This window comes from Dermacentor albipictus, chromosome 1 (genome assembly GCF_038994185.2).
Source record: "Dermacentor albipictus isolate Rhodes 1998 colony chromosome 1, USDA_Dalb.pri_finalv2, whole genome shotgun sequence".
Taxonomy (NCBI): Eukaryota; Metazoa; Arthropoda; class Arachnida; order Ixodida; family Ixodidae; genus Dermacentor; species Dermacentor albipictus.
Window position 1 is genome coordinate 28,943,917 of NC_091821.1, and position 27,052 is coordinate 28,970,968.

The 27,052-nt window shown below is 44.7% G+C and overlaps 1 protein-coding gene across 1 annotated transcript in view; it reads left to right on the forward strand.

Annotated features, from left to right (window-relative positions):
- LOC135906039 (ribosome biogenesis protein BMS1 homolog) overlaps positions 1 to 27,052 on the forward strand; it is a 163,011-nt gene that overhangs the window by 114,400 nt on the left and 21,559 nt on the right. Inside the window, exons 17-20 of the mRNA XM_065437185.2 lie at positions 2,424 to 2,482; positions 7,571 to 7,693; positions 9,098 to 9,193; positions 19,090 to 19,141. Of these exons, the coding sequence (XP_065293257.1) occupies positions 2,424 to 2,482; positions 7,571 to 7,693; positions 9,098 to 9,193; positions 19,090 to 19,141 (330 nt within the window). The remainder of the gene's footprint in view (positions 1 to 2,423; positions 2,483 to 7,570; positions 7,694 to 9,097; positions 9,194 to 19,089; positions 19,142 to 27,052) is intronic.

Genomic DNA, 27,052 nt, shown 5'->3' on the forward strand with positions numbered 1-27,052 from the left:
AGTGGATTCTGCAGTTAATTTCTGAGTGCTCTCAGAAATCCCATTACAGCGTATGCTGGAGCTGCTAGTGTAGCCAAAGCATGAATTAAAGGAAAGGTGCTATTGCACAGGCTGGAGCATTTGGCACCACAATGTGGAAATTTAAATTTGCAGTCAGGCATCGTATTTTCTGCAGTAGGTGTGAGCAGGAAATTTTATTCAAAATAACAATATTGCACCATCATGTGTTTGAATTATGGAGAGTTTTGCTCTGTTGAAATGAGTGTATGTGTGAAGACCCCCAAATCGCTTCAGTCTATATTTGGAATTCCACCGTATTGACACATGTACTTGTTTATCGGGTGCTGCGTTTCACTGTCTAACAAACATTATCGCTCAGCGCAGGACGCGCCTGCATGTATCAGAAGTTTCTGGAATGTTATCGATGGTTCTATCCGCGGTCTGTTGTCACCGAACCTTGCATAATCTGATTGCATGTGTGCGTGACGCAAATTGCAAATTGTGTAGTACTTTCTGGAAGACATGCGGGCACCAGCAATTACTCTGGAACCTTCAATAACTCGTGCATAAAAGCCAACGCGCTTGACCCGCTGATCAGATTTTCGATGATCGCCAACGGTGTTCACCGCTATCATTGTGCTTTGTAACTTGCTTTTGTAGGCACAGGTTCGCGCAATAAATAGTTCTTATGATCGTTCAGTTTTGGGCCTGTTTTATTCATCGCCACTACAATGTGACAGAATCAGCCAGTGCGCAATGTCTGGTTTCAGATGTGAATTGGTTTCTGTCTGCTCAACCAGCAACAACAAAGCCTTCCTGTTTTAGGCCTACAATCTCAGAATCAAGAAGTGGCGCCAAAACAGCTCTTATTTCTCATTTAATTTACGTGGGATGAGAAAACGTGGTATCCTGCATATTCATCATCAATAGTACAACTAAGTATTCAAAAATGTTATCAAATATTGTGTAAGGGGAGAGTGTTTACAATGATGCTTGCGGCCTTGACACAAATCTTTAGGAACGAGTTTGTAAGATCCTGCCATAGTACAGTGAAACCTCGTTAAACCGTAGTCGGCCGGAGCTCGGAAAAAGTACGTACTAAACGGTAGTACTGTTTAAGCGAAATAGCATGAGATCGCTCACTTACCTGTCGAAAACGGAACTCAGAGAGAGTGCGATGAAAGGGGAAAAACATGCAGTATTTATTCACTTCGCGCGACATAAGTTATTTTCGTTTGATGCCGCGGCGGCCTAGCACGACGACAGCAGCCTCAAACTTACTCAAGCTGCGTGCCAGCTTCTCAGCCAGCCCCCCTCCTCTCGGCACACACTCGCACGGCAGATTCCTCGTTGGCGTTGCGTATTCTCCGTGCACGCGCGCACTAGTGCTACGTAAGTCCCGGGGCGCCTTTTTCATTGCCGGTGCCGGAGTTCGGAAAACTTTTCGTTTGGAATAGTTACGTTATCGCGCCCCTGTTCTCGTTGCGACGATTGCATTCACGAGGCTGACGTAACGCGCAGCTTCTTCCACTGTCGGGCGTGAATCGCCCGTGCTGTCGCTTTCCGTGTCGTCCTCATCACTGCCGCTAGTCGACACTTCGGCAACAACAGAGGCAACGATGGCGAAAAGTCGAACCTCGTAGCCGACATCTCTTCGCGGTCGCAGCAGCGCTGCCGAGCAACTTCGCATTCCAAATGCCACACACTGTAGTCAACAGCAGATCCATGTCGCGGGCCTGCGCTGACTACTTCGTGTCACGTTCGATAGCACGGACGATGTCTAATTTTTCTTCTATGCTAAGCACCCGGCGTCTTTTTTATCCGAGCTTCGGCATGACGCGAGTTCTCGCTTGCACGACGCCATAAAACGCTCTCATGCTACTCTCGCTCTCTGGCACGGCGTCGAAATGATGTTGATGTTGATGCGGCTTCACGTGCAAACGCACGGGGCGCTTGGAGGCCGTTGTACCGATCTCTGAGGCTTGTTGTTCTGCCGGACCGCCCGGTGGAGACGACGCACCACCGTGTTTGCGCGACGAAAAGTGGAAACGCTACGTTTTAACCGATGCGTACGCAATAAGCTGGTACGGTTTATGCGGATACAAAATACATTATGTTCAATGGCCGCTGAGACGGGGAATTTACTTTACTACTTTTAAACCGAAACTACTGTTTAAGCGGGTACGGTTTAACGAGGTTTTACTGTATCTGATAAATAGCATACCCGGTACAAGCTTCAAATGTAGTTACATGCCACCAATGTATAACGTGCATGGTGCTATTCCTTCTGGGCCCAAAAGCGCTTGGAGCCTCTATTCAGAAAACTCTGTGTAAGGGGTGGGGCACTGTAGGCGTGTTCTTCTGTATGTTATGCAGAGTTGGTTACATAAGAATAATAAATTATCTATGTATTTATCTTTCAGGTCCTATTACACCACAGGGAACAGGATTCGTGGCAGTGCAGCAAGTTCATGAACAGACGGTATACTAGCCATTCTATTTTGTCATATTTCCGCATAAATTTTCTGATAACACCCTGTGCTATATATAAACAGTATAGTAGGCATGCTAAGTTAACCTCATATGCCAATGTTGAATGGAATGCTCATAATACTTCTATTATATTCATGGTATAAGCATGACACTGCTATATGTTAATTTTTGAAAAAAGAAAAAAATAATGCACAAGTTATGTCTCATGAGAATTCTATAGCATTTCAGCATTATGGGGCTTTATGAAATTATTCATGTTCATATACAGTCGAATCTCGTTAATTTGAACACGCTTAATTCAAACTTCTGGTTTATTCAAACTCGCAATGTTTAAGATGCCCCTTTTGGGGCTACCAAAGCGACGCCTCGACGGTGCTTACATATCACTTGCCCCCTATTTTCAAACTCGCAATGTTTAAGATGCCCCTTTTGGGGCTACCAAAGCGACGCCTCGACGGTGCTTACATATCACTTGCCCCCTGTGACACACCCCTTTGCAGTTGTTATAGCAGTGCCATTCTTTAACGCCGACAGCTGCGGTTTGTTTCACGCGATCGGAGCGCCCAAGAAAGAGTTAAACGAGTGAAGACAATCAGAAGCCGGATGGAGGAAAGTGGTGGGGAAGGGCACTGGCCTCCCCGCCATTGTAGTTTTCTTACATCAGCTGTGCCATCCCCGTATTTAGATTTTTTTCATGCAACCCGGCCATGACAATTATCAGTTATAACAATGGAATTTTCGTGGCACTTGAATATTGTTATAAGTGGGTTCGACGAGCAAACATTCGCTTCAACGCACATGAGCGGCAAGAATGCAACATGCACACAGGTATGAGCCGCCATCGACTCGGCCCCGACGCAGATCACTTTCAAGATAGGGCGCGCCACAGCCGCGCAATGCGCCGTTGCTGCTGGAGTTGCTGCCCTGAAGCATGTGATGACCGGGGAGGAGATTTGCTGGTACCAGAATAAAAAAAAACTGCTTGCATGCCGCCCTCTCTTCTCAACGGTCATATCTTTGTCGCTGTTGAACTGGAGGGGGTGCGTGCTGAGGTGTGCACAGTTCGATCGGAATTCCATCCTTCAGAATTTCGTGTACAGCCTTTATCCTCCTCCTACCGCAACCGGTTTTGAAGTGTTGTAACAGCACAGTGAAAGCTCGTTAAACCGTCGTTGGCTGGAGCTCGGAAAAAGTATGTACTAAACGGTAGTACTGCTTAACCGAAATAGCATGAGATCGCCCACTTACCTGTCAGAAACAGAACTCAGAGAGTGCAATGAAAGGGGAAAAAACATGCAGTATTTATTCTCTTCGCATGACAAAAGTGTTATTTGTTTTGATGCTGTGGCGACCTAGCAGCGATGACAGTGGCCTCAAACTTCCTAAAGCTGCTAGCCAGCTTTTCAGCCAGCCCCCTCTTCTCGGCAAACACTCGCATGGCAGATTCATCGTTAGCGTTGCAAATTCTCTATGCCCGGGCACGGTAGCATTGCAGAAGTCACCGAGCACCTTTTTCATTACGGGGTGCTGTTCCTGACACAACGATTGCATTAATGAGACTGACGTAACGCGCAGCTTCTGCCACTGTCGCTAGGCGACACTTTGGCAACAACAGAGGCAAAAGGTCGAACCTCGTAGCCAACATCTCTTTGAGGTCGCAGCAGTGCTGCTGAGCAATTTCTTTGCATTCCAAACGCCACACACCGTAGTCTACAGTAGATTCCTGTCACGTGCCAACGCCGACTTCTTTGTGTCACATTCGATAGCATGCACGTCTAATGCTTTTTTTTTTTTTTATGCTGAACACCCGACATCTTTATCAGAGCTTTCGCATGACGCGAGTCCTTGCTAGCACAGCGCCACAACGCTCTCTGGCACGGCGCCGGAATGATGTTGATGTTGATGTGGCTTCATGCACAAACGCACAGGGCGTTTGGAGGCCGTTTTTCTGACCTCTGAGACTTGTTGTTCTGCCGGGCTGCCCAATGGAGACAACGCACCGCCGTGTTTGCGTGATGAAAAGTGAAAACACTATGTGTTAACGAACACGTACGCAATAAGCTGATACAGTTTATATGGATAGAAAACACATTATGTTCAAGGGTCGCTGAGTCGGGGATTTCACTTTACTACTTTTAAAACAAAACTACTGTTTAAGCGGGTACGGTTTAATGAGGTCTTACTGTCCAGCTCTTTTGAAAAGACTCATTATATGTGGGCACCATTTCATTAGGCAGGGTCAAAAAATGATAAATTCAGTGAAATATGGTCATTGTAACCGATAAATCATTATATCTGGGATCATTATGAGTGGGTTCAACTGTACTACCTCTACATGCGCACATCCATGTGATACAGTCGAACCCACTTACAACAATATTCAAGTGCCGAGAAAATTCCATTGTTATAACCGGCTTGCATGAAAAAATCAAAACAGGGGGATGGCAGAGGTGATATGAGAAAACTATAATGGCAGGGAGGCCGGTGCCCCTCCCCGCCACCTTCCTCCGCCCGGCTGCTGATTGTGTTCACTCGTTTAACTGCTTCCTGGGCGCTCCGATCACGTGTAACAAGCCGCGGCTGTCGGCGTTAAAGAATGGCACTGCTATAACAACTACAGAGAGGTGTCACGGGTGGCAAGCGATATGCGAGTTGCTTGGATATGAAAGTTTCTTGGTATGTTGAAGCAGTGTTCCCTAAACCATAGTGAACATCTTGCATGAAATCTTACTGAATATTCAAGATATGTTTGGAAAGTGTTGTGTCCCTGACATGCAACAATGCACAATAAATATATTATGCTTTGGATTCGCATATCTGCCACTCAACAATGGCTTTTGGGTGCACATTATTACTGTTATATATAGAGATGTAATTGTCCTTATAACCTATTTAACTTTACACAATCGGCTGCCTGGTTTACATATTTTTCAAGTGCATAGCCTTTGTAAAATGCTGCTTTGGATGTAGTGCAGAAGTTTGCAACTCCGGCGACTTACGTTATAAGCAGTATATCCTTTATTGTAAACTAGGAGAAGTTATGAGACAACTTTTTTTTTTCATTTTTTTTTTTCAGCCAGAGCAGTGTAGTGGTAAAGTAATGGTAGAGTATCCTTATCACAGCTGTGGGGTTCTTGGTTTAAGGTCAACTGCACTGCAGTTGTGGAGCAGTGTTATCACAGTTGGGGTGCCCTTATCACATAGGGGTGTTCTTGGTTCTGGCCCAACTAATAATGATTTTTTTCTTATTTTGCATTGTTTCAGCTTTGAGACCAAATAGCTAGCCAGATCTAGAAAAGGGGGGACAGGGGTTTGAAAGCTATCTTTTTTATTTTTTGACCAATTCTGATAAAAGTTGGCAGGCTTGTTTACTGTTGCAATTATTTTTTCTGTAGGTTTTTGATTTGATGGGATAATTTAACAATGCCTTTTGTGTTTAGAACAATTTGCAGTTAACCACTATACAATAATATACAGATGTTGCATGGATAAATATTAGGAAACAAGCATGCTGGAAACAATCTTATGATCATGTCATTATTTCTTAACATGTAGTGGTCACACAAAAGACAAATTTTAAAAGCTTTAATTAAGACAAATTTTAAAGCTCTGCTCCTGCGTTGTGGGCTCTAAACATCTAGCTTTATGCTGCAAAAAAATTACTCTTCTTACTGCAATAGGTACTTAAATATCACCGTAACAGATATGCTTGGTGTGCAAAATTAGTTTTTTGAGAAAATGAAGAAAACAAATGAATGTCACATGTAATCAAGAGCAGTCAGAAATATATACACAGACACAAAACTTCAGTAGGATCTTTCAATTGAGACTAAGATGGTGGCATGCAAGGCCCAGGAATGCGCAAACCTTGTAATTTAATATGTGCTATTTTAGCATCGACACGGGCATAAAATAACCTGCCCTATATATTTTAAAATTTATATTACTGCTGAAATATTGTCATATGAGATAAGAAACTTGGCAGTTGAAGAAAATAACAGATGTAGATTTCGAAAATGCCAGTTTAGAAAAATCAATCTTTCGATGATTTCTCGGCAAAATGACCCCATCTCCCCTTAAAAGGAAGCATGAGTGGCACGTAACCATTATCAGAATGCTTCCGTTCTGCATTGGGTAATTACAACCACTTAAATGTTATAGTTAAGCACCCGTGAAAAGGCTGAAAAAGAAAAGTGAAACTAAACAAATCACCAGAAAAAGTATAATCCATGGTGTGGACGATGTCTTAAAGTGCCACTGAAGATATGGATTAGTAGGTTTCGTTTTGAAATAGGAATAGGATTGTCGTCTCACCTTGAGGCAAGTCTTGGTGCACAAAAAAAATAATAATAATAAGATTGGTAGCAATGCCACCTTGACTTCCTGCGCCTGCTCCCTGTGATGCATGAAGAAAGGAAAGAATCCAGGAGGAGAGAACACTGTCAGGCAGCCACCCCTCACTTCACCTTTTCTCTCTCCCATTTCTCTAAATGTCTGCTCAACTCGGGACTGTGCGCTCGGTGGACTCAGCCCAGTGTGTGGCGTTCCTGCTAGGTTTTAATCGATGTGCACTTGTTCGGGTGCTTTGCAAACCTCTTTGTGCATACTTCAGTCGCTTCTTGTAACGCATACACTTGACTTCTTCGTTGCAACATGCAACTGCGGCAGTTGCACAGTGCTGTAACATTTGTTGTCTTTTCAGAAGAGTGCATGCTTACATGGTTGACAGTGGCAGTGGGAGATGTTAATACCTACAATGGCATGATCACATGTTGGGTCAACTTTTTCTCGTTTCATTTGTATCATGTCACACTCTCTTCTAGTTTTTTCTTCCTCCATGCTGTAATGCCATACATTTTGGCATAATCTGCAGTGGAGCTAGTTATTAGTGAAAAAAAAATTATTCAGAAATGAACAAAGGGTATAACTTGTAATTTTTACTGTTCTTCGTTTTTAACAGAAAGGAGCCAAGTATTGTAAAATATGTAACATTGCAGTAACATTATTGGTTTTAATGTGGTTGATGCGAGTTTACTTTTTAATTTCTACGTTTTCTCAATCAATTCTCATTGTGCAGGCAAGCTTCAGGATTGCTGCCACAGGAGTGATCCTCGACCTAGATCGCTCGACACAGATTGTCAAGAAGCTGAAGTTGACTGGAAATCCTTACAAGATCTATAAGAAGACTGCTTTTGTCAAGGTTCTACCTTCCATTCTTTCTTTTCTTCTACAGCAATGTTTCAAGCGGAACAAAAAAAATCGAAGCGCAATAAAGGCAGAGGCATAGTGCACAGGACAGAGCCTGTCCTGTGCACTTTTATACATTGCATAAATCAGTAAATCATGTTTCTATGTTGCAAAAAAAGCAGTAGCTGCAATCCCATCTTGTGACTAAGTAGCGCACGCAGCGGCACAGACCCTGCAACTTCCTTCGCGCAAGACCAGCGTCTTTAGCCGAGGCATGTTTTTCACTACCACGCGTACATCCCAATTATTCTTTCACCAGTGAACTGGTCACCAACATCATTGTCCGTTCATCACGATATAGGTGGTGAGTTTGATGCCAGCATGTGGGCTGCAGCAGAATCACTCTTCTTCCTCGACAGCTACAGCTGTCTCTGTGATACATTGCATGTGCATTGCGCTCAGTCAAAACGAAACTACTGCTCATCACAACTGCGGGGAACGAAACAGTGGTCGCTGTCAGCGCAGTCATGGACAGTGACTACGCAGTGTGATGTGCAGTGGTAAAAGTGAGAAAAAAAGGCTATAAATGCACAAATAGACACAAAGCTTTCTGGCATTCCTGTCGTTCCCGCACAGCTTCCGCTGGTGACTATGGCGATGCAAACTCCACAGTTTCATTTCGGTTGTATGCTAGCACAGCTTTTGCTCATTTGCGTCACATTTGCAGTATTTGCTGGGCTTGGGGGGTTGTTTGAATTAACCATTGTGCGGCCAAATTGATCCAAATTAACAAGTTTAATCCTGTTAAATAAATGCATACACCTGCTGGGACCGATGTCTAGTCTGAATTATCGAATTCCCCACCCCCGAATTGATAAGGTTTTACTATCTACGTGTTTATCCTGTTCTTTTCATTCTTTTTATCCCATAACTTGTGGTGGTAGTTGTCTTACACTTTTCTTTTTATTTCTATGTGCACTTAAAGTAAAGCATTGTTGTTGTTGTTGTTAGTTCGGTTATCCTGAAGTTATCAAACGTAAGGCAGATAAGACTGTTTTGCTTGCCATGATTTCGAAGCTTGATCATCTCGATTTACTGTAAACTTTTGTAACAACACGCTATCCGATCAGACCTGCAGTTCTGTCCTGAGAGGCCTTGCTATTACCCTGTGTTGTCCTTAGATGACGTAAAGCAGGGCAAGTCTGTTTACGTATTTGGCTTCATTAATGAAAGCTCAGTTTGGGAAAGGTTTTATGCACCTATATGAAGTGCCGCTTGGGATTGTGAGACTGTTCTACATAATTTTTCTTGGCGTTGCGACTACCACTAAATTGTCAGCAAAGCACAAGAAAATTGGCATTTGTGTGTATTTTTTAGTTTAAAAAAGGCTTGTCTTGTCATGTCTTCTCATTTTCAGAACATGTTCACCTCTGCCCTTGAAGTAACCAAGTTTGAAGGTGCTGCACTACGCACAGTCAGTGGAATTCGGGGACAAATCAAGAAAGCACTTGGGGTGAGTGTTCTCATTATTTGAATTCTTCTCTTTTTAACTCTTTTTTTTACCATGATCAATCTTTTAATTTTTATAATTGCTTGCTATTATTATTGCTTACCTTGCAAACAGCTTGGCAAAAAAAATTGTGTAATGCATCAAAGTTTAGCTTTCCAGTTGGTTTACTTAATAATATGGATGCGCCAGAAACAACCGTTACATTTATGAGATTTTGGTTTCGGTTGTAAAGGATGAAGATTTATTGCTGTGATAAAATGTACTGTTATATAGAAACATGTGCAGTATTTGCAGTGTGTGAGCCATGCTTTAGTTTTGACTAATGTAAGGTCACACTATAAATACAGTTGAGCCTATTTATAACTGTACAACATATTGTTATTGATCACTTCTAATAAGGTTTTAGCTGCAAGCAATCTTCAGATATAAGGGCCACTTTTTAGTAAACATTGCACGAACGTAACAAATGCCTGCCTACTTGCTAAAAACAAAGACCAGTGAAATGATTGTTGATGAAAAAGTATGTATTATTAAAAATTTATTTCACACCATTTTAGGAACTAGCAAAAAAAAAATGTTCATATAAAAAGCATTTTGAACCCAAAAATCCATGTCCGCAAATGTGGATCCAAGTTACAAAAAGATTTTGTGCGCAGGTCATGACCTCTTCTTTTAGCAGAGTTGCATGTCTGTTTTCAGAACGCTCTTCACGCCTCCATTGACAGAATACCATTGCATGTTTTTGAGCAACCATGCGCTGTGTAGAAGCTGACGCTCGGGCTATTTTGTTGTATTTCCTGGGTTTGGGTTTGAGTCCCGGACCAGGACGAATTTTTCTTCAATTGCGAGGCTTTTATTTCGAAGAAACTGTATTGGTTTCCTTTGCAGCAATTGCTACGATTGTGTGGATGTTTCATTTCCCTTAATTAATTACTTCTCTCCACCTTGCGGGTTTCCGTAGAACTATTACGTCAAACTCTTGCCTTTACTTTGAGTTGTTGACAAATTCGACTCCACCCTGCCATCTGCTAGCCACCTGGTTAGCTCAGATGGTAGAGCGGCCGCCCCGGAAAAGCGGTTGTCCCGGGTTCGAGTCCCAGACCAGGATGAATTTTTCTTCAACTGTGAGGCTTTTTTTTTTTTTCGAAAAACCGGTATGGGTTTCTTTTGTAGCAATTGCTACAATTAGGTGAATGTCTCATTTCCCTTAATTAACCTTCTACGTCAATCCAGTGGCCCAAGTTTAGGCATGTGCTCATGGTCGTGCTGTCATGGTGGACATTGCATCGTCTTTATCCTGCTGTCATCCAACTCTCGTCATGCTGTTGTCATCACACCTTCGTAATCATACACTCATCCAACATTTGTTGTCATACCATTGTCATGTTACTGTCATGGTCATTCTGTCACCGTCACTCCAGCTTCGTCGTGCCACTTCGTTGTACAGTCTTCGTGATACAGTAGTTATCACACCATCTTTGTCATACAGTTGTCATGGCATTGTTGTCATACAGTCGTTACCATACAGTCATAATTGGCTAGTCATTATCAGTCGTTGCTATGCACACGTTCTCATACCATCACCATGATGCCTTTGTGATCGTTCCGTTGTCATCATTGTCATTGTTCCACACTCATCATGCCTTTCTTATGCAATCCTTGTCGCACAATGTTCATACTATTATTGTCATGCTGTGGGTGTCAGGCTGTCTTACCATAGCCCTGATTCAGAAACGTCACCCCATTGTCATCATGCAGGCATCATACAGCCTTCATCATTACATCAATGTCATTCCTCTTCCGCCATTCTGTGGTAATCATGCTGACGTCATTCAATCATGGGTCACGAATCTTGCCATGCCATGGTTGTCATTGTGTCATCATCAGAAAGTCACTGTCATGTCTCCGTTCTCATACCATGGTTGCCATGCCATCGTGGCCGCCATTGTCATACCGTGGTCATTCCATCGTCATCTCTTCAGCCTAATTATCAGACTCCCATGCTGTCGTCACCCCAGCATCATCATACAGTCTTTATGATACAGTGATCACCTTGGCATTTTTCTCTTACTATTGTCATGAAATCGTCGTCATTGCATCATCATACCATCATCGTCATACCTTCGTTGTGATGCCTTCCTGATCGTTTCGTTTTCATCATTCTAACTTCGTCATCTCACTCTTTTCATGCTGTCACGTCATCGTTGTCACACAGTCGTCACAATCCCATTGTCTCCTCACGCCCTCTTTGTCACTCTGTTGTCGTTATATAGTCGACTATTGATACAACGGACCCTGATAATCCGACAAAAAACGTCAGTTTTATCCGAAGTCTAATATCCGAAACACCTCACTTCCGAAACTTTCGTCGCAATGTCTGACAACTTTATTGCAAAGAGTGAGTGACGAACTTTCAAAGTAAAAAAACAAAAACTCGAAGTTTCGCTCGAAAGTCTAAGCATCGATTGCGATAAAAAATTAAGCAAGATAAGCGCAGCAGCAGCGAGTGAATTGACTTTCATGCTCTCACTTGCTTCAACGCAAACTAAACGTCGAAAGCACTGCACATATGAAGTTGTCAAGCACTGGGCACACTTTGTCCATATCGCAGATCGCTTTGAAAAGGCCCAAGCGGACACACAATTTGTTCACATCGTAGATTGCTTTTAAGATATGGCACTCGCACGGGCGTGCGCTTTGTCAACATTGCAGATTGCTTTCAAGGTACAGCTCCCGCGCAGACGTGCACTTTGTCCACATTGCAGATTGCTTTCAAGATACGGCAGCCACGCCGTTAACAGCAGCTACCGGAGTAGGACCGCCCCCTCTTTCCCTAGCCCCCCCCCCCCTGTGCCTCACGCCTCGCGTCTGCCCAACTTTCCTCCCTCCCTCTCGCGCGCACAAGATATTGACCTGCGATCGTCGGCTGACCCTCGCAAGGCAGTTGCCATTCCGTGTCCACATGGCAAAAGTCCATTTTATATGCCCGATTTTGACAAAAATTGCTGCTAATTTCGTCTGCTGTAGCCGATAGTTTTTAGTAGCGCGGTCCGTTAAAAGCGAACTTCGTTGCATCAATAAAATAAGTAGAACAAACTAAGGCTGAAATATGGTCCATTATATCCAAAAGTCTGTTGTACGCGGGTTCGTTGTAATGAGCGTAGATTGTGCCATCACCTTCTTATTCTCTCCATGCTATTGTTCTCATACCGCCTTTGTCGTTTCATCATTGCAACTGTGTCATTTTCATGCCGTCATGCTCATAAGCGACCTTGGCAAGTGAATGCCATGCCCAAGTAGGTCGATACCGGAAGTGGTGTACGTTGCATACAGCTTAGACCACTAATAATGTGACCGCTTGTAGTGCTAAACTGGCTGTAACGCATATTTTTCCAACCCCCATTTACCCTCCCATAGAACTCTATATACAGCACAGTCCTCTTTATAACGGCACCACATATAATGATGTATTGGTTATAATGATGAGTCGATCTAAGAGTATGAACTTATACATCAGGGCTATGAGAAAAAAAAAACATATACAGTTAAACCCGGTTGTAACGAACCTCTTTGTAATTAATTCCTGTATTTAATTAATTTTTTTCATTCCCCAACGCCACCCCCATAGAAGCCCAAGTATTTCTGACCTCCAGGTAACGAAGGCATAGTGGCAGTTGACATTGTTGTAACGAATTTTCGAAGCTCATTTATAATCGTGAGCAGTAGCTGTGCCAAAGATTCAGGTAAATAATGCATAACTTTTGTAATTGATAAATAAGGCAAGCGACCGATCGCGAGAGGAACACATGCGATCACAGTGAGCCAGAGCAATCAATCCAGTGAGTGTGCTGCGATGATGATGATTAAAGCTGCCAACTTCCCTGGCACTGCTCTGTGATAAGCAGATCAGCCTCTGCATTTTTCGCTTGCGCATCATGACGCCAGGTGTCACTGCCGTGCCTGCCCGTTTTAGTTTGTTTTTAGGCTTATGCATGTTGGTGTGGCATGGTGGCAGGTGTGTGAATGTGAGTGAACACACGATGCGAGTGTTACCTTCAGCAGTGTATTGCTCGTTTCTCACAGTGTTTGTTTGCTTTGAAAATGAGTTCAGCGAGGAAGAGCAAAGTTTTGTCTTTCGAGGACAAGCTTTCAATTCTGAATGCGATTGCTGAGGACAAGAAGAAGAAAGATGTTGCGGCCCCTTTCATTATTCCAGCCACTACCCTGTCAACTATCTTGAATGCAAATGAAAACATTTGCAGTGCAGTGGAGTCGGGCACAAGTTCAAAGAAAAAAGGATGAGGTTGTCGACTTGCGCTGATGTAGACAAAGCCATGTTTACAGGGTTTTTAGACGTGCTCATAAGTGCTGCGATCTTGCTGAAGAAAGCCAAGGATGTTGCGTGCATCCTGGGCCACAAGGGCTCCAAAGCTATCAACATCTGGTTGCAAGTATTTAAAAGCCGAAACAGAGTCGTCAGGAAAATCATTAGCGGCGAGTCTGCCGCTTCTGCATCGTGGTTTGCCGAAAAGCTGCCTGGCGTTTTCAGCTGCTGCTAGGCGGCTGACTTCTACAACACTGATGAGACTGCTCTGTTTTGCCAGATGTTGCCAGCACACACACATGTTGCCACCCGCACACACTTTTTTTCCCTGAAAAAAATTTTGGAATTGCTGCTTGGTGCTTATACACATATGCTGTTTACATGCTAGAACAAGGCACTGCACTGCTATGAGTCGCCTATTTATCTCTGCTGATATAAAATCAGGATGCCAAACAGCTTTTAAGCAAAGGAAGTATATGCTAAGGTATATGATGGTTTACCTACGATGCCAACGTTTATCCAATTCTGAATAAAGATTTTTCTTTTGAAGCTTAGACTGTCCTTGTTATACAGCTTTCAATCTGAACTTTCTGTAGGTTTCTCTAAATCGATAAAATAACATTATTAACACATTTCTGTTGCATTTCTCTGGCATATCTAGAATACTCAGTTTTCCCTAAGTTATCTTTTCAAACTTTCAGGGATGGCACACAGGATAATCACCTGCAAGTGAGTTCTATGCACATAGTCAAAGTAAAAAAACAGCTCATAAATTATTCCACATCTTATGCGTCTTGCGTACTGAGAACAGCATTTTTCTTTTCCCCTTTTTTTCTTGGCTTTTTATCGAGTTAGCTGTTTTGATGCGCAGTCTTTGTGGTTAGGCGGAAAAGTGGTTTGCAATCGTTCGAAAAGCACCCATTTAATCGATGCTGCACGAGTCATGTTGCCTGCAAAAACGGAGTGAAAGCTTTGGTTGCTTGACAGGCAAGATATAGACCGTTTCATCGGGCGAGGAGGATAGGGCGCGCGGGGAGCCTTTCCTCCTCTCTGGCTTAGGCGATCCGGCGCGGCGGTGCTTGAAAGTATTGCTTTAGCGTGCTGTGGAACGATTTCGAGATGTTTTAGATCTTACTTTGTGAAATTTACGCCATGTCCGTTCATATAAGGTCGTCAGGGAAGCCTTTCGGTGCATCGGTAACTACTGTAGGCAGAAATATGTCTTGAGGGCGCAAAAATGTCACGCGCATAATCAGCCGCGGTGCGTGCATGTGTTGTTTACTATTTTGCTCATATCGATTTTAATTCAACAATCAAAACCGGTGTCTCTGTATTACCAGCATTAAATAGTAAATCAGCTCCCTGTCTGATCGATTGGCGTAGGGAGTACAACATAAAACATAAGAGCGCATGCTCGTGCACGGTCAACCTAAGGCAACCACGAAACATCTAAGCGGCAGGCGCTATCAAATATTTGTGATACACTGGCATCGTTCTCACGCATTTAAAGTCTAGTATGCTTGAAATTACCATATGTCTACGCTAGTCTTGCTGCATGGGGCCCATGGCGCTGCTCAACACAGCGATCGCTGCGGTTGGTGAGCCAGCGCGATATATAAGCATATATAAGGTGTGTGCTAGGGCATTGCTTTTTTGGCCTGTATACAGCCATATATGAGAGGGTTCGCATAAAAACAATGCGATGGCTATTTTTGAGCGCAAAATTTCCGTAATACGTGTGAGTGCGTTGTAGAGAACTGAACGAACACAACCGAAAAAAGAAATTTGGTTATCATCCTCTTTCTCTAAAAAGCAAGAGAAAACGGGTTAACGCCGCACAGCGTTTATAAGTATATAACCGTTGATGCCGTATGCTTGAACCATGCACTATATAGAACAAAGATATCTGTAATCCAGCACCTACCACTGCTTAGGACACTCGCGCAGTTCGTAAACGGTCGCTTTGCTGGTCAAGCTTAATTCAAACTGTAAGGTATGCTGCTATTACTAGCCAAAACTATTTTATTCATGGGAGGAAACCTCATCCATCCAAGCTAGTAGTCACGCAATGTAACCTGCAGCGAAAAGTTTGAACGCTTGTCAAACAGCACAGCTCCTATCGTAGCAGAACGCTACCTACGCTGTTATGATCGTCGCGTATGTTTCACGGCTCCTAAACTGCAGCTTAGGAATAGAGGATAATACTGCAATAATGTCACATTAGTGATTGGAACATTCAGAAATACACAATTGGATCTCCAAGGCTGATTGTATATAGGCTCAAATATGCGCTCACACATCGCGCTGCGTGTTCCATCCACCTCAACGCCAGCAGAAATTCCGGCCATGACGCCTTAAACCACTTCAGCACGTCTCACAGAACCGTTTACCACGTAGAAGACGCACGTCATACTAAACAGACCGCAAGACCGCGAAAACAAACGCCAGAACCTACCGCCAAGCGTATACCTGCCATGCAAAAGACCGCTTTCACCCAAGCCAATATGGCGCTGCTCATAGGCGGCGCCACTGCGTTCACAATATGGCGGCGCCTACGAAAAAACGGTCTATAGGGCCTACCCGCAACTCGGCTACCCTTGGTAGCATATTGTCACATAGTAGTGACGGTAAAGAACACAGTAGCAATACTGTGAATGACAAAACTAACTTTTATTGGGTGAACCTGTGCCCACTAATGCAGGCTACACCTTAATGAGAGCAGCATTCCGGGCAAGTTGGTAATCCATTGCTTAAATGATATTGCGCGACATAAAAACGACACGGACGTGAAAGAAGACGACACACCAAGCGCAAACTTTCAACTAAGTTTATTGTGCCACTGCGTCATTTTATACATGGCAGGCAACGTAGATCGCGCATGCGCTTACAAGGAAATGAAGTGCGAATTCATGTAACATGGTTACGTGTTGTGTGATGCCGCGTCCAAGTAACGTAATTCTTTTTCTGTGAGAGCCAGAGACGGGAAGCTGACACATGCATCACCCAATTTCGCGATCATCTGCGCTTCAGATATCTCATGGATGAGCTGCGTACTGCCACGGGAAACAACCGTACATTGATCCTCAAGAGGCTTGCACCGATGATCGCGACAGTGGATCGCCAAGGAACCCCCAGAGCTGTTCTTAACATTGTTGCTGTGCTCACGGAGCCGATCATTGAGGCAACGCCCAGTTTGTCCTATGTATTTCTTTCCACATGAAAGCGGAAGGTTGTACACCACCCGGTGTACACACTCGACAAACTTTTTTCGGTGATGCTTTCTGCACTTATCGGAAGGGACGGCATTTGGATCCGTCAGCCTGCAAAGCCTGCCGAGCTTGTCGGGAGCAGAAAAAACAACTCTTACATTCGCTCTTTGGGCAATCTTTTTCAAGTTGTGGGATATCCCGTGCATGTAAGGTATGACACTAACTTTAGGGCGTGTGCCAAGAGGGGCATCGGCAACTGACTTCTGTGTACTGGATCGCGCTTCTCTTAAGATGCGTTCCGCGACAGACACTAGCACCACCCTAGGATATCCAGCCAAGGACAACCAATGTACGATTGTTTCCCGTGGCAGTACACAGCTCATCCGTGAGATATCTGAAGCGCAGATGATCGCGAAATTGGGCGATGCGTGTGTCAGCTTCCCGTCTCTGGCTCTCACAGAAAAAGAATTACGTTACCTTGACGCGGCATCACACGACACGTAACCATGTTACATGAATTCGCACTTCATTTCCTTGTAAGCGCATGCGCGATCTACGTTGCCTGCCATGTATAAAATGACGCAGTGGCACAATTAACTTAGTTGAAAGTTTGCTCTTGGTGTGTCGTCTTCTTTCACGTCCGTGTCGTTTTTATGTCGCGCAATATCATTTAAGCAAAGGCTACACCTAAAGCACAACAATAGCGGTGAACACAGTCAGTGACCGTCAAAATCTGATCAGCGGGTCAAGCGCGTTGGCTGTTGTGCATCAGTCATCAAAGGTTCCACAGTAATCACTCGTGCCCGCATGTATTCCAGAAAGTTCTACACCATTTGCATCGCACATACATGAAATCAGATTACAGAAGGTTTGGTTACAGCAAACAGCGGATAGAACCATCAATAACATTCGAGAAACTTCCGATACATGCAGGGGCATTCTGTGCTGTGCGATAACATTTGTTAGGCAGTGAAACATGGTCACCCGATAAAGATAAACAAGTACACGTGGGAATATACAGTAACTCTAGCCACAGCTAACATGTGGCACCCTCCTTTGGAAGCACGGTAAATCATGATGCATCTTTAAAAAAACATGTGATTTGAATGCCTCGAAAGTTTTCTCTGAAGTGTACTTCACAAAAAATGTCCACAACTTTGGACACTGGTAGCGAACAGGAAGAGTTGCGAGAATGCTCGCAGCCATCTTCTTTTCTTTTAAATATTTGTAATGACTGCCTCAGTCAAGATGTGGTGTAGTCGTTTGGAAGCTGAGTGAACCATGGTCCATGCTGACAAAAGTGCACAATTTTAATGCCTTCCAACTTTTTGCTGAGGTGTATTTGGCTTTAGAAAGTGTCCACAAATTTGGACACTAGTACCAAAAAGGTTATCCATGCTGTACAAAGTCATTTATTGTACGCTCACTTTCTAAAATCATATAAAGTGGGTAAAGGGCATAAACTAACTGCAGAATACAAAGTAAAGTCACACTCCCGCACACGCAAGTTTGTGTCAGCTGTTGCACACTTTGCCTTTATGGTCAAGTGTTCTGCATGGGTTTGGTTATTATGTCGCACTGAAGACAGTGAAATGGTGGTGTAGGTGACACACCTGCTGCATTTATGCTGGCTGCACATGTATTTGTTCATTGCTTTCAGGTCTCACCTGTTATTTCATTGTTTGAAAGCGCTTGTAGTGTCTTTCCCATCTTTTGTTTTCTGGCCTCTTATATCACAAAGTGCACACATGTGTCATCATCTCCCTCTACGGTGGGAATGTTTGGATGCGAGTCTGCAAGCAAAGTACTAGTTTCTGTTAGGAAAGAGGGGCAGAAGTAAGCAGGCTCGTCCGGAATGTTATCAAAACTATGAACGACTGACATTAATTGCTTAACAGTGGAATAGGCCTTCCTGGAGCTTTGTTGGAAAGTGGTGAGCAAGCCATTGCATCAAGGAATTTAGTTATGTAACAAGTTATGTGTTCTAAAATATTTAAATTATGGAGTATAGGCAGTTCCCGCGCTATCTAAAGTGCTCAAATTTGATGGAGTTTAATCATGAAGTATTAATTTTTATGCGCGAGCTCAATATTGACCAGCATTAAAGAACTTTGTTTTATATGTCTACAAAAAGTTCTGAATTTATTTGTTTCACACATATGTATTGGATTATTCATTCTTCTTATCAGCTTGCTGTGGCTGAGGTTGTCAAAGTTGGCACATTGACATGTTAAGAGGATAAGACTAGTTGGGTGTACTTTTTGTGTATCATTAATGAAGAATATCTCGGATGACATGATGGCAGCACTGAACTTGCACCTCAGTTTTGTCATCCTGCTTTTTTTTTTTTTTTAAAATGCCAACAGACTCCACCTGGTGCTTATCGGGCAACATTTGAAGACAAAATCCTGCTGAGTGGTAAGACTAAAACAAAGTTTTTAAACTTTGTTTTGCTTGTTTGACCATCAAATTTTGTGCTTGGGATTTTGTATTTACCTCGGTTAACATTTGGAACTTGAGGAAGCTTTAGTTTGGAGGCCCCTATCTAAATACAGTAGAACCCCGCTGTTACGTTCCTCACTGCTGCGTTTTCCCGGCTGCTACGTCATTTTCATCCGGTCCCGGCATAGCTTCCATAGGATCCAATGTATAAGCAACCCCGCTGTTACGTAGTAGCTGCGAAAACGTTCCCGCATGATACGTCGCAACTTAGCACCCCGAACCCGCCTGGGCTAAAGTGGTCAATGCGCTCCAGCCGCCATTTTGGCTTTTGACAAGTTTTGGCCGGGCTTGGCCGGGCTTGGCTATAGAACTGGCTGCAAGAAGCCGCATGCCAGTTCCGAGAGGCCGCCACTTATGGCCATTTGTGAAAAATGCTCTCACTATCATCACTGTGATTACGGTCACCGCATGGTTTTTGGACGGGTCAACTTGCGGAGGAAGGAAACTCGGGAGAGGCTTTGACGTCACTCTTAGTGAAGCTAAAGTGAAGCCGGGAAGTTGGCGTTGCTTATGGCTTTGCTCCGCCTATAGGGCCAGCTCTCCTCTCTTGTTTACCTCGCGAAACCACGCCACGCGCAAGCGGGCTGCTCGGACGCGCGCGCGCTCCACAGCAATACTAAACAATCGTTAACACGTTAGCAAGATTACGTCAAAGAGGGCAAAATTTCCCACGGATATTCCTTAGTCCGTTGCCATTGCCGTGGCGCGGTGACGACGAGGAGCACGAGCCGCGTGATGCCGGGGAGTTGCCAAATCCTAGCTTTGGAGAAGCCGTCGCGGCTCTGGACCTCCTCCTTGGTACGTCGCACCTCACAGCGACGCTGACAGCAATGCAGCCTTCCACGCTATTGAGAAACGTGTGGTGATTTCTGGCGAGCGAAAGAAGCTGCAAGCCACCATTCTAGAAGTCCTAAGCACACTCCGTGGAAATAAATTGTCTACAGTTGAAGCTGCACTTTCTTCATTCATTTTCGGAGCTTTCCTCACTGTTGCGTTTTTCCGGCTGTTACACTTTTTTTCCCCGGTCCGGTGAAAAACGCATGAACGGGGTTCCACTGACATAGAAAAAGGAGAACGTGTTTTTCTCGGCAAGTGCTGCACCATAGTTGATGAGGCTTGTTGCACTTAAAAGAAAAAATTTTAATTAGTGACGGTTGGTAGCGAATTTTTGATTTACCGTATATACCCGCATAATGAACACACTTTTTTCCCCAATACACCGCAGCAAAGTTGGGGGTACATTCATTATGCAGGGTAAATTTCATAGAGACATTTTCAAATCGGCAAAAATTGAAAAGATGGCAATGATTTGAAACGGGCATCAGATAACTTGTAATAGCACTAAAAATACGTGTATACCATTTGCGAACCGTAACTTCACTCCGCATCGGAACCACCAGACCTGCCATTCAGGTCGCTGGCCGCTTCATCCGCATCGTTGTTGCGCCATAGAATAAAGAACCAACGCATCAGCTGTGCGAATTCAACGTGCTCCGAACCTGGGCTGGGCAAAGATACTTTGCAATTGTATCATAATACGATACAAGATACTCAGGCAACAAGTATTTGATATACAGATACAGGATACCACCGTAATTACCGTAAAAGCCTGTGTATAATATGAGGTTTTTTTCTTATTATTAGCGTCTCAAATTTTCGCCTCGTACTGTATGCGGATCCAAACGAAAATTTCAGTCAGAAATTTGGGCTAGAAGTTTTGGTTTCATTATTGCTGCGTGGCTATCGCTTGACTTCATTATTGCTGCATGGTTACGGCTTAACTTCCTTACTGCTGCGTGGCTACGGCTTGGTTTCGTTATTGCTGCGTGACCACAGCATCGTTTCTTTATTATTGAGTGCGTACCTTGACAGCACACGTGCAAACCACGCTTTGCAAAGTGCATCTTTCTTATTTGGCATTGAAGGACCAAAATGTCTGGATCGCGAAAACAGTAATCGGCTGCTTTCAAGAGAAAGGTTATTTTAGCCGCACAGGACATCAGCAACAGTGCGGCCAGGAGGCAGTTTGGCGTCTACGAGAGAAGCATTCACGGGTGACGTCAACAGAAGGAAACCCTTTTCGCGTGCACGGGAACGCGAAGAAGCTTTCGCGGCCCGAGGAGTGGGATATTCCTGGAAATCGAACTCGCCCTGACAGAGTTCGTATGCCAAGAGCAAGCCGCCGCACATCTAGCTGTGAGCATGGAGCTTATGCAGGCAAAAGCTAAGGAGCTTGCAAGAGAAAAAGGGCTACCGAGCCTTGCCTTCCAAGCGAGCAAGCACTGGATTTATAGCTACATGTGCCATGCTGGATTTTTCTTACGCCGCCGAACTTCGATTTTACAAAAGTTGCCAGAATCGTTCGAAGAGCTGCTTGTGGCTTTCCAGCACCACATTATGTCGCTGCGCAAGTCCAAGAACTTCCAGCTAGAGCAAATCGGCAATGCTGGCCAAACGCTGGTTTATCTGGACATGCCATCGCCCCTCACCGTGCATGAAAAGGGCTCTGAATAAGTTTGTCTGCTCCACTGGCAACGAGAAAACGCAAGTTACCGTCAAGTTGTCGTGCACGGCAGACAGACACAAGCTTCCGCCCTATGTCGTCTTTAAGCGCAAGACAGTGCCTGAAGGTGAGGAGCTGCCAAAAAATGTGGTCGTGAGATGCCATGAGAAAGGCTGGATAAACGAAAATATTGTGCTCGACTGGATAAAGTCCGTCTGGTGTAGGCGGCCCGGCGCACTGTTGTTGTTCCCATCCATCCTCGTGCTGGACGCATTTCGTTGCCATTTGGCCGACTCGGTAAAGAGACTGTTGTGCGAATCCGGCACTGAACTCGTCGTTATCCCAGGCGGGATGACGTCTCAGCTGCAGCCTTTAGTTGTTAACGTGAACAAGCTGTTCAAGGACGCGGTCAAGCGGTGTTGCGCATATTGGATGCGCTCAGGTGAGCCTGCAGTGACACCGACCGGGCGGCTGAAGCGAGCTTCGCCAGCCATGCTATGCAAGTGGACTGTGGACGCATAGGCCAGCATACCAGAGGACCTTGTACGTCGTGCATTCAAGAAGTGCGTCATCTCGAACGCGCTAGATGGCACAGAGGATGAGTACCTCTGGGAAGATATGTCCGACAAGGAACTATCTGAAGAGAGCGTAGCTGAGGAAGACAGCGATTGAAGTGCGGAGTGCAATTTAAATAAATTTTTTCCTCGAGTTTTCCTAACTTGTATTATACGCGAATAAAACTATTTTTCCATTTCGCGTCCCAAAAATTCCACCTCCTACTATATGCAGCTTCATATTATATGCGGGTTTTTATGGTATTGTAGCCAATACAATACTCTCCATTTGTATTTTAAAATACTTCGATACATTTGCAAATTTCTTATAGATTTTTAATGTAGCAGCAAATGCGTATGCACAAAAATGTTTGCTTACAAATTTCATAATTCTGGCCAAGCTTGTTTCATTTGAATGAAATGTCTGTTAGTATCTCATAATTTTTGTCTTTCTTTGAACAAGGAAGACAAAAATTTGAGATACTAACAGACATTTCAAAGTATATTTTCGTTCTGACGAAACAATGTGTGAAAGCCACTAGACATAAGGTAACCTCATTCTTGCATTTTTCAGACTTCGTAGCAAAGCACCTCGCAAGAGAAACCTTGATAACGAAACTATAGCGGCATCAGAATTTGCTCAAAAGACATCGCGCGTATTTGCATATGCAGCACAGTACGGTGGCTATGAGCAAGTGTCATGGCACCAACGCAACTAAAAACAAAAATCAAGAAACACAAAAAAAAACAGCGACATTTCACTTTGTGAATGCGGGTGATCCGCAAGCGTATGGGTGCTGTAGCGTACACGACACTATCGGCTCTCGGTGTGCCTAGACGCCTACACTGCTTGCATTGCTGATCCTATTCAAGACAGAGCTCGCACAGCTGCTCCATACATAGCAGCTACTGGAGTAGAAGGCCCTGAGGTAAACATTCGCTTACTATCTCAATTATTTAGCGTGGTGTCAGCGTGCACCGACAAACATGAACACTTCACGCTCGATGATCGCAGGCACTCGCTGTCAAAATGCTGGCGTGTCCTACTCTTTAAACAAATACTTTGAATACAAAGTCTGACACGCACATGCCTGAAATTGTGCTGTTGAAATGTTTGCTAATAATAGATAACGCAAAAATTTATGATGAAGCAACCCTGCTTACTATTCAGCAATATGTTGAGCATATATTGGGAGGTGGTTATTTGCAGCACTATGTTGCACTCTGTAATGGGGGGTGCTCCCCCTTACTATTGTACCTTACCCATACGCAGAAGCCAACTGGTACTTCAACTGCCACTTCCTCAAGCATTGCGTTCGTAACCCCGCTCAGTGCCTGTCACCGCCTCTGATGGCAGTCCTGGGCACAGTGTCACAACGACAGCATCTCAAAGCGCTAGCTGTCACGAGGGAGAAATGCTAGAATGCTCCCCTTACCACCGTGCCACCATGCAGTACTAAACAGTACCACCCTGCCAGCAGAACCACCATACTGTCCCATGGCACGGTTGTGCGCGGGCTTTATCTTGAAAATGATCTGTTTTGGGGGCACTGTCTATGTGGGCCGACAGTTCTTAGCTTTGTGTGCGCTATGTTCTCACCGCCCAGTTTGCGTTGAAGCAGTAGACAGAACAAAGGTCACTTCGCTCGCTGCTGCTGCCACGATTCCTCACACCAGTGGCTTGCCAGCTAGTGTCCGCAGTCATCGAGTTTGAAGTCTTCATGTTTGCCTGTGCATGCTGACACCATGCTAGGTAATTTAGATAATAAGCGAATGTTTAGAACAGGGCATTCTACTCGGGCAGCTGCTGCGTTTGGCACGGCTGCACAAGCACTGTCTTGAATACGATCTGCAATGCGGACAGGGCAGGCCGATAGCATCATGTGCGCTAGCACCCATACGCTTGCACGTCACCCGTGTTCACGAAGTGAAACGTCGCTGTTTCTCTTTATCCTCAAAGTTCTGCATTGTTATTGCCCATAGTGCTAATTAAATGTGCAGACGAAATTTGCAGACAAGCCGGAGCCAGCATAGAGGCCCGGGCGCCTTCGTCTTTCGCTTGCTTCGCGGCTTCAGACAAACACCGCCGATTACACGAACTCACCCAATACATATGCATGTAAAGTAAGGTCCTGCACGCGACTCTCTCTCTCTCGCTCTTTTATTTTTTTTTTTATGGAGACGGTGCAAGTGCCACCACATGACTCTGCTCCACCAATAGAGACTTGCAGACCTCATCGCCTGCCCTCATTGGAGGGCTCTGGCGGAAAGATAAAAGAGTGTCACTGCTTTTAGTTTTATACCGGTTGCTTAGTGGCAGCAGTATCTGCTTGAGAAGCTGAGTTCAGCCGAAGTTTCGCACGGTGATGTTGTGATAGCAGTATCTTGCTTCTTAAGATACACGATACATTCTTTCATGTATCGGAAATACAGATACAGTCTATGCTTGTTACAACGGGCCCGGGTACAACAGACTTTCGGATTTAACAGACCATATTTCAGCCTTAGTTTGTTCTCTCTGTTTTATTAATTTAATGAAGTTCAGTTTTAATGGACCACACTACAACATGCCATCGGCTACAGCGGGCGAAATTAGTGGCAATATTTGTCAAAATCGGGCGTGTAAAACGGACTTTTGCCATGTCGACAATGGCTTGCAACTCACTTGCGAGGGTGAGCCGACGATCGCAGCTCAACATCTTTCGCGCGATGGAGGGAGGAAAGCGGGGCGCAAGCGCACCGTCTTTTGTACGCAAGACGAGGGAATGAGGTGGGGTTCTACTCCGGTGGCTGCTGTGAACGGCGCGGCCACTTGGGCGCCCTATTTTGAAAGTGATCTGCGATGTGGACAAGTGCGCGCCTGCGCGGGCCTCATCTTCAAAGCGGTCTGCGATGTGGACAAAGTGCGCCCAGTGCCGGTAGCTTCGTATGTGCTGTGCTTTCGACGTTTAGCTCGCGTTGAAGCAAGAGACAGCAGGAAGGTCAGTAGGCTCACTGCTGCTGCCGCACTTATCTTGCTTAATTTGCTATCCCAATCAATGGTTCACCTTTCGGGCGAAACTGTGACTCTCTCTCTCTCTCTCTCTCTCTTTTTTTTTACTTTGGAAGTTTGTCGCTCACTCTTTGCAATAAAGTTGTTAGACATCGCGACGAAAGGTATGGAAATGAGGGGTCTCCGGTATTACGGACTTCGGATAAAATGGACGTTCTTTGTCAGATTATCAGGGTCCGTTGTAACGAGAGTAGACTGTACTGAGACACGTCTTGCCAAATGTATTCTGATACAGATACAAGATACCTAAAGAGTATCTAAGATACTATCTAAGGTATATATATCTTTGATACTGCCCAGCACTGCTCCGAACAGTGATCTCCGATTGCACCGCAGCTCGTCTTCGCAGCCATTTCCGGCTGTCTGCCTTTATCGCAAGCATCGCATTGAAGCTTGCACCTGTTTTGACAAGCACGCTGTGTGCGTCTCTTTCCTCGACTGTCCTGCTCATCGGCATGTCAAAGTTTATCTGTGTCTGATCAGCGTTTTCGTTCTGTGAGCAGATAAATTCTGTCCCGCAGCAGGCGTATAACTTTACTTAAAGCCCATTACATGCATCAAAACCCAAGGCAGGCAGAAAAGTGAGCCACAGACACACAAATTCAACACTACCATATTTACACGAATGTAAGTCGACCCCCCCCCCCCCCCATACCGCATGATGGGGAAAAAAAAGAAAGAAAGCATGCTCGAGGGCGCATTCAATAACGAAAATTTATTAGTAGCTGACATGGTCACTGGACTACTCATCTTCACTAGTGCTGCCATCGTCATCATTGCTACGGTCCCACAGCGCGTCGTCGTCCCGTGAAATTTCACATTTGGCAAACAACCGCACCACGACATCTAGTGGAACAGCAGCCCACGCTGAATGCACCCAACCACACCCAGCCGTTAGGGAGGCTCTTTTGACAGGTCCGGTTGGTGTAATTTTGTGGTCTTCTGCCGCCAGTCAGTCGTTGTACTCACGGCGGAGCAGGTCCTTAAAAGGCGAAGATCTGGGCTTGTTTCATGACCAGGGACCAATCGCGCATTTTAGTGACGTACGCCGCAAGCTTAGCCTACAGCTCCGGAAAGCATCCAGACTTCGGCACATGGGAAATTCCTCACTTGCCGTTACAGGTGAAAATTTCGCTTCGCTGCAGCCGCCACTCTCGTACCACCCGTTCAGAAACATCGAACTTGCGGCCTGCTGCGCAGTGATTTGTTTCTTCGGCGTAAAGGATGGCAGCCCTCTTGAATGCTGCTGTGAATGAGTGAATGAGCGCCGAATATTTAATGGGCCTGGAGCACTCATGACGACTGAGGAAGCATGGTAGTAGCATGTAGCTGGCAGTCAAGTCGAACACGTCGAACTAAGAGCTACAGGCAAAGAGAAACCCGCGAGTGGTGTCTGCTCTTCCATGAACTACCGATGCTCCTTACAAGCGCCGCCGTTCTGAGGGTGCTGCCATGAATGGAACAGCGGCGCTTCTATCAACTATCGACACCCCCCCATGAGTGTTGTGTGCACTGTAAAACTCTCAGAGATGTTGAAAAACCCTTCTGAAAAGCAAACAAACACGCGAAAAGCTACGGGTAGGGTCATAGAGTAAACAATTTTATCTAAATAGATATCTAGATAAAATATCTATCTATATAGATAGAGTAAACTACATTGTAGCTCTCGTTGGTCTCGCTTTTTTGGCGATGCCATGTTTTGGTTTCGATTGTAAGTC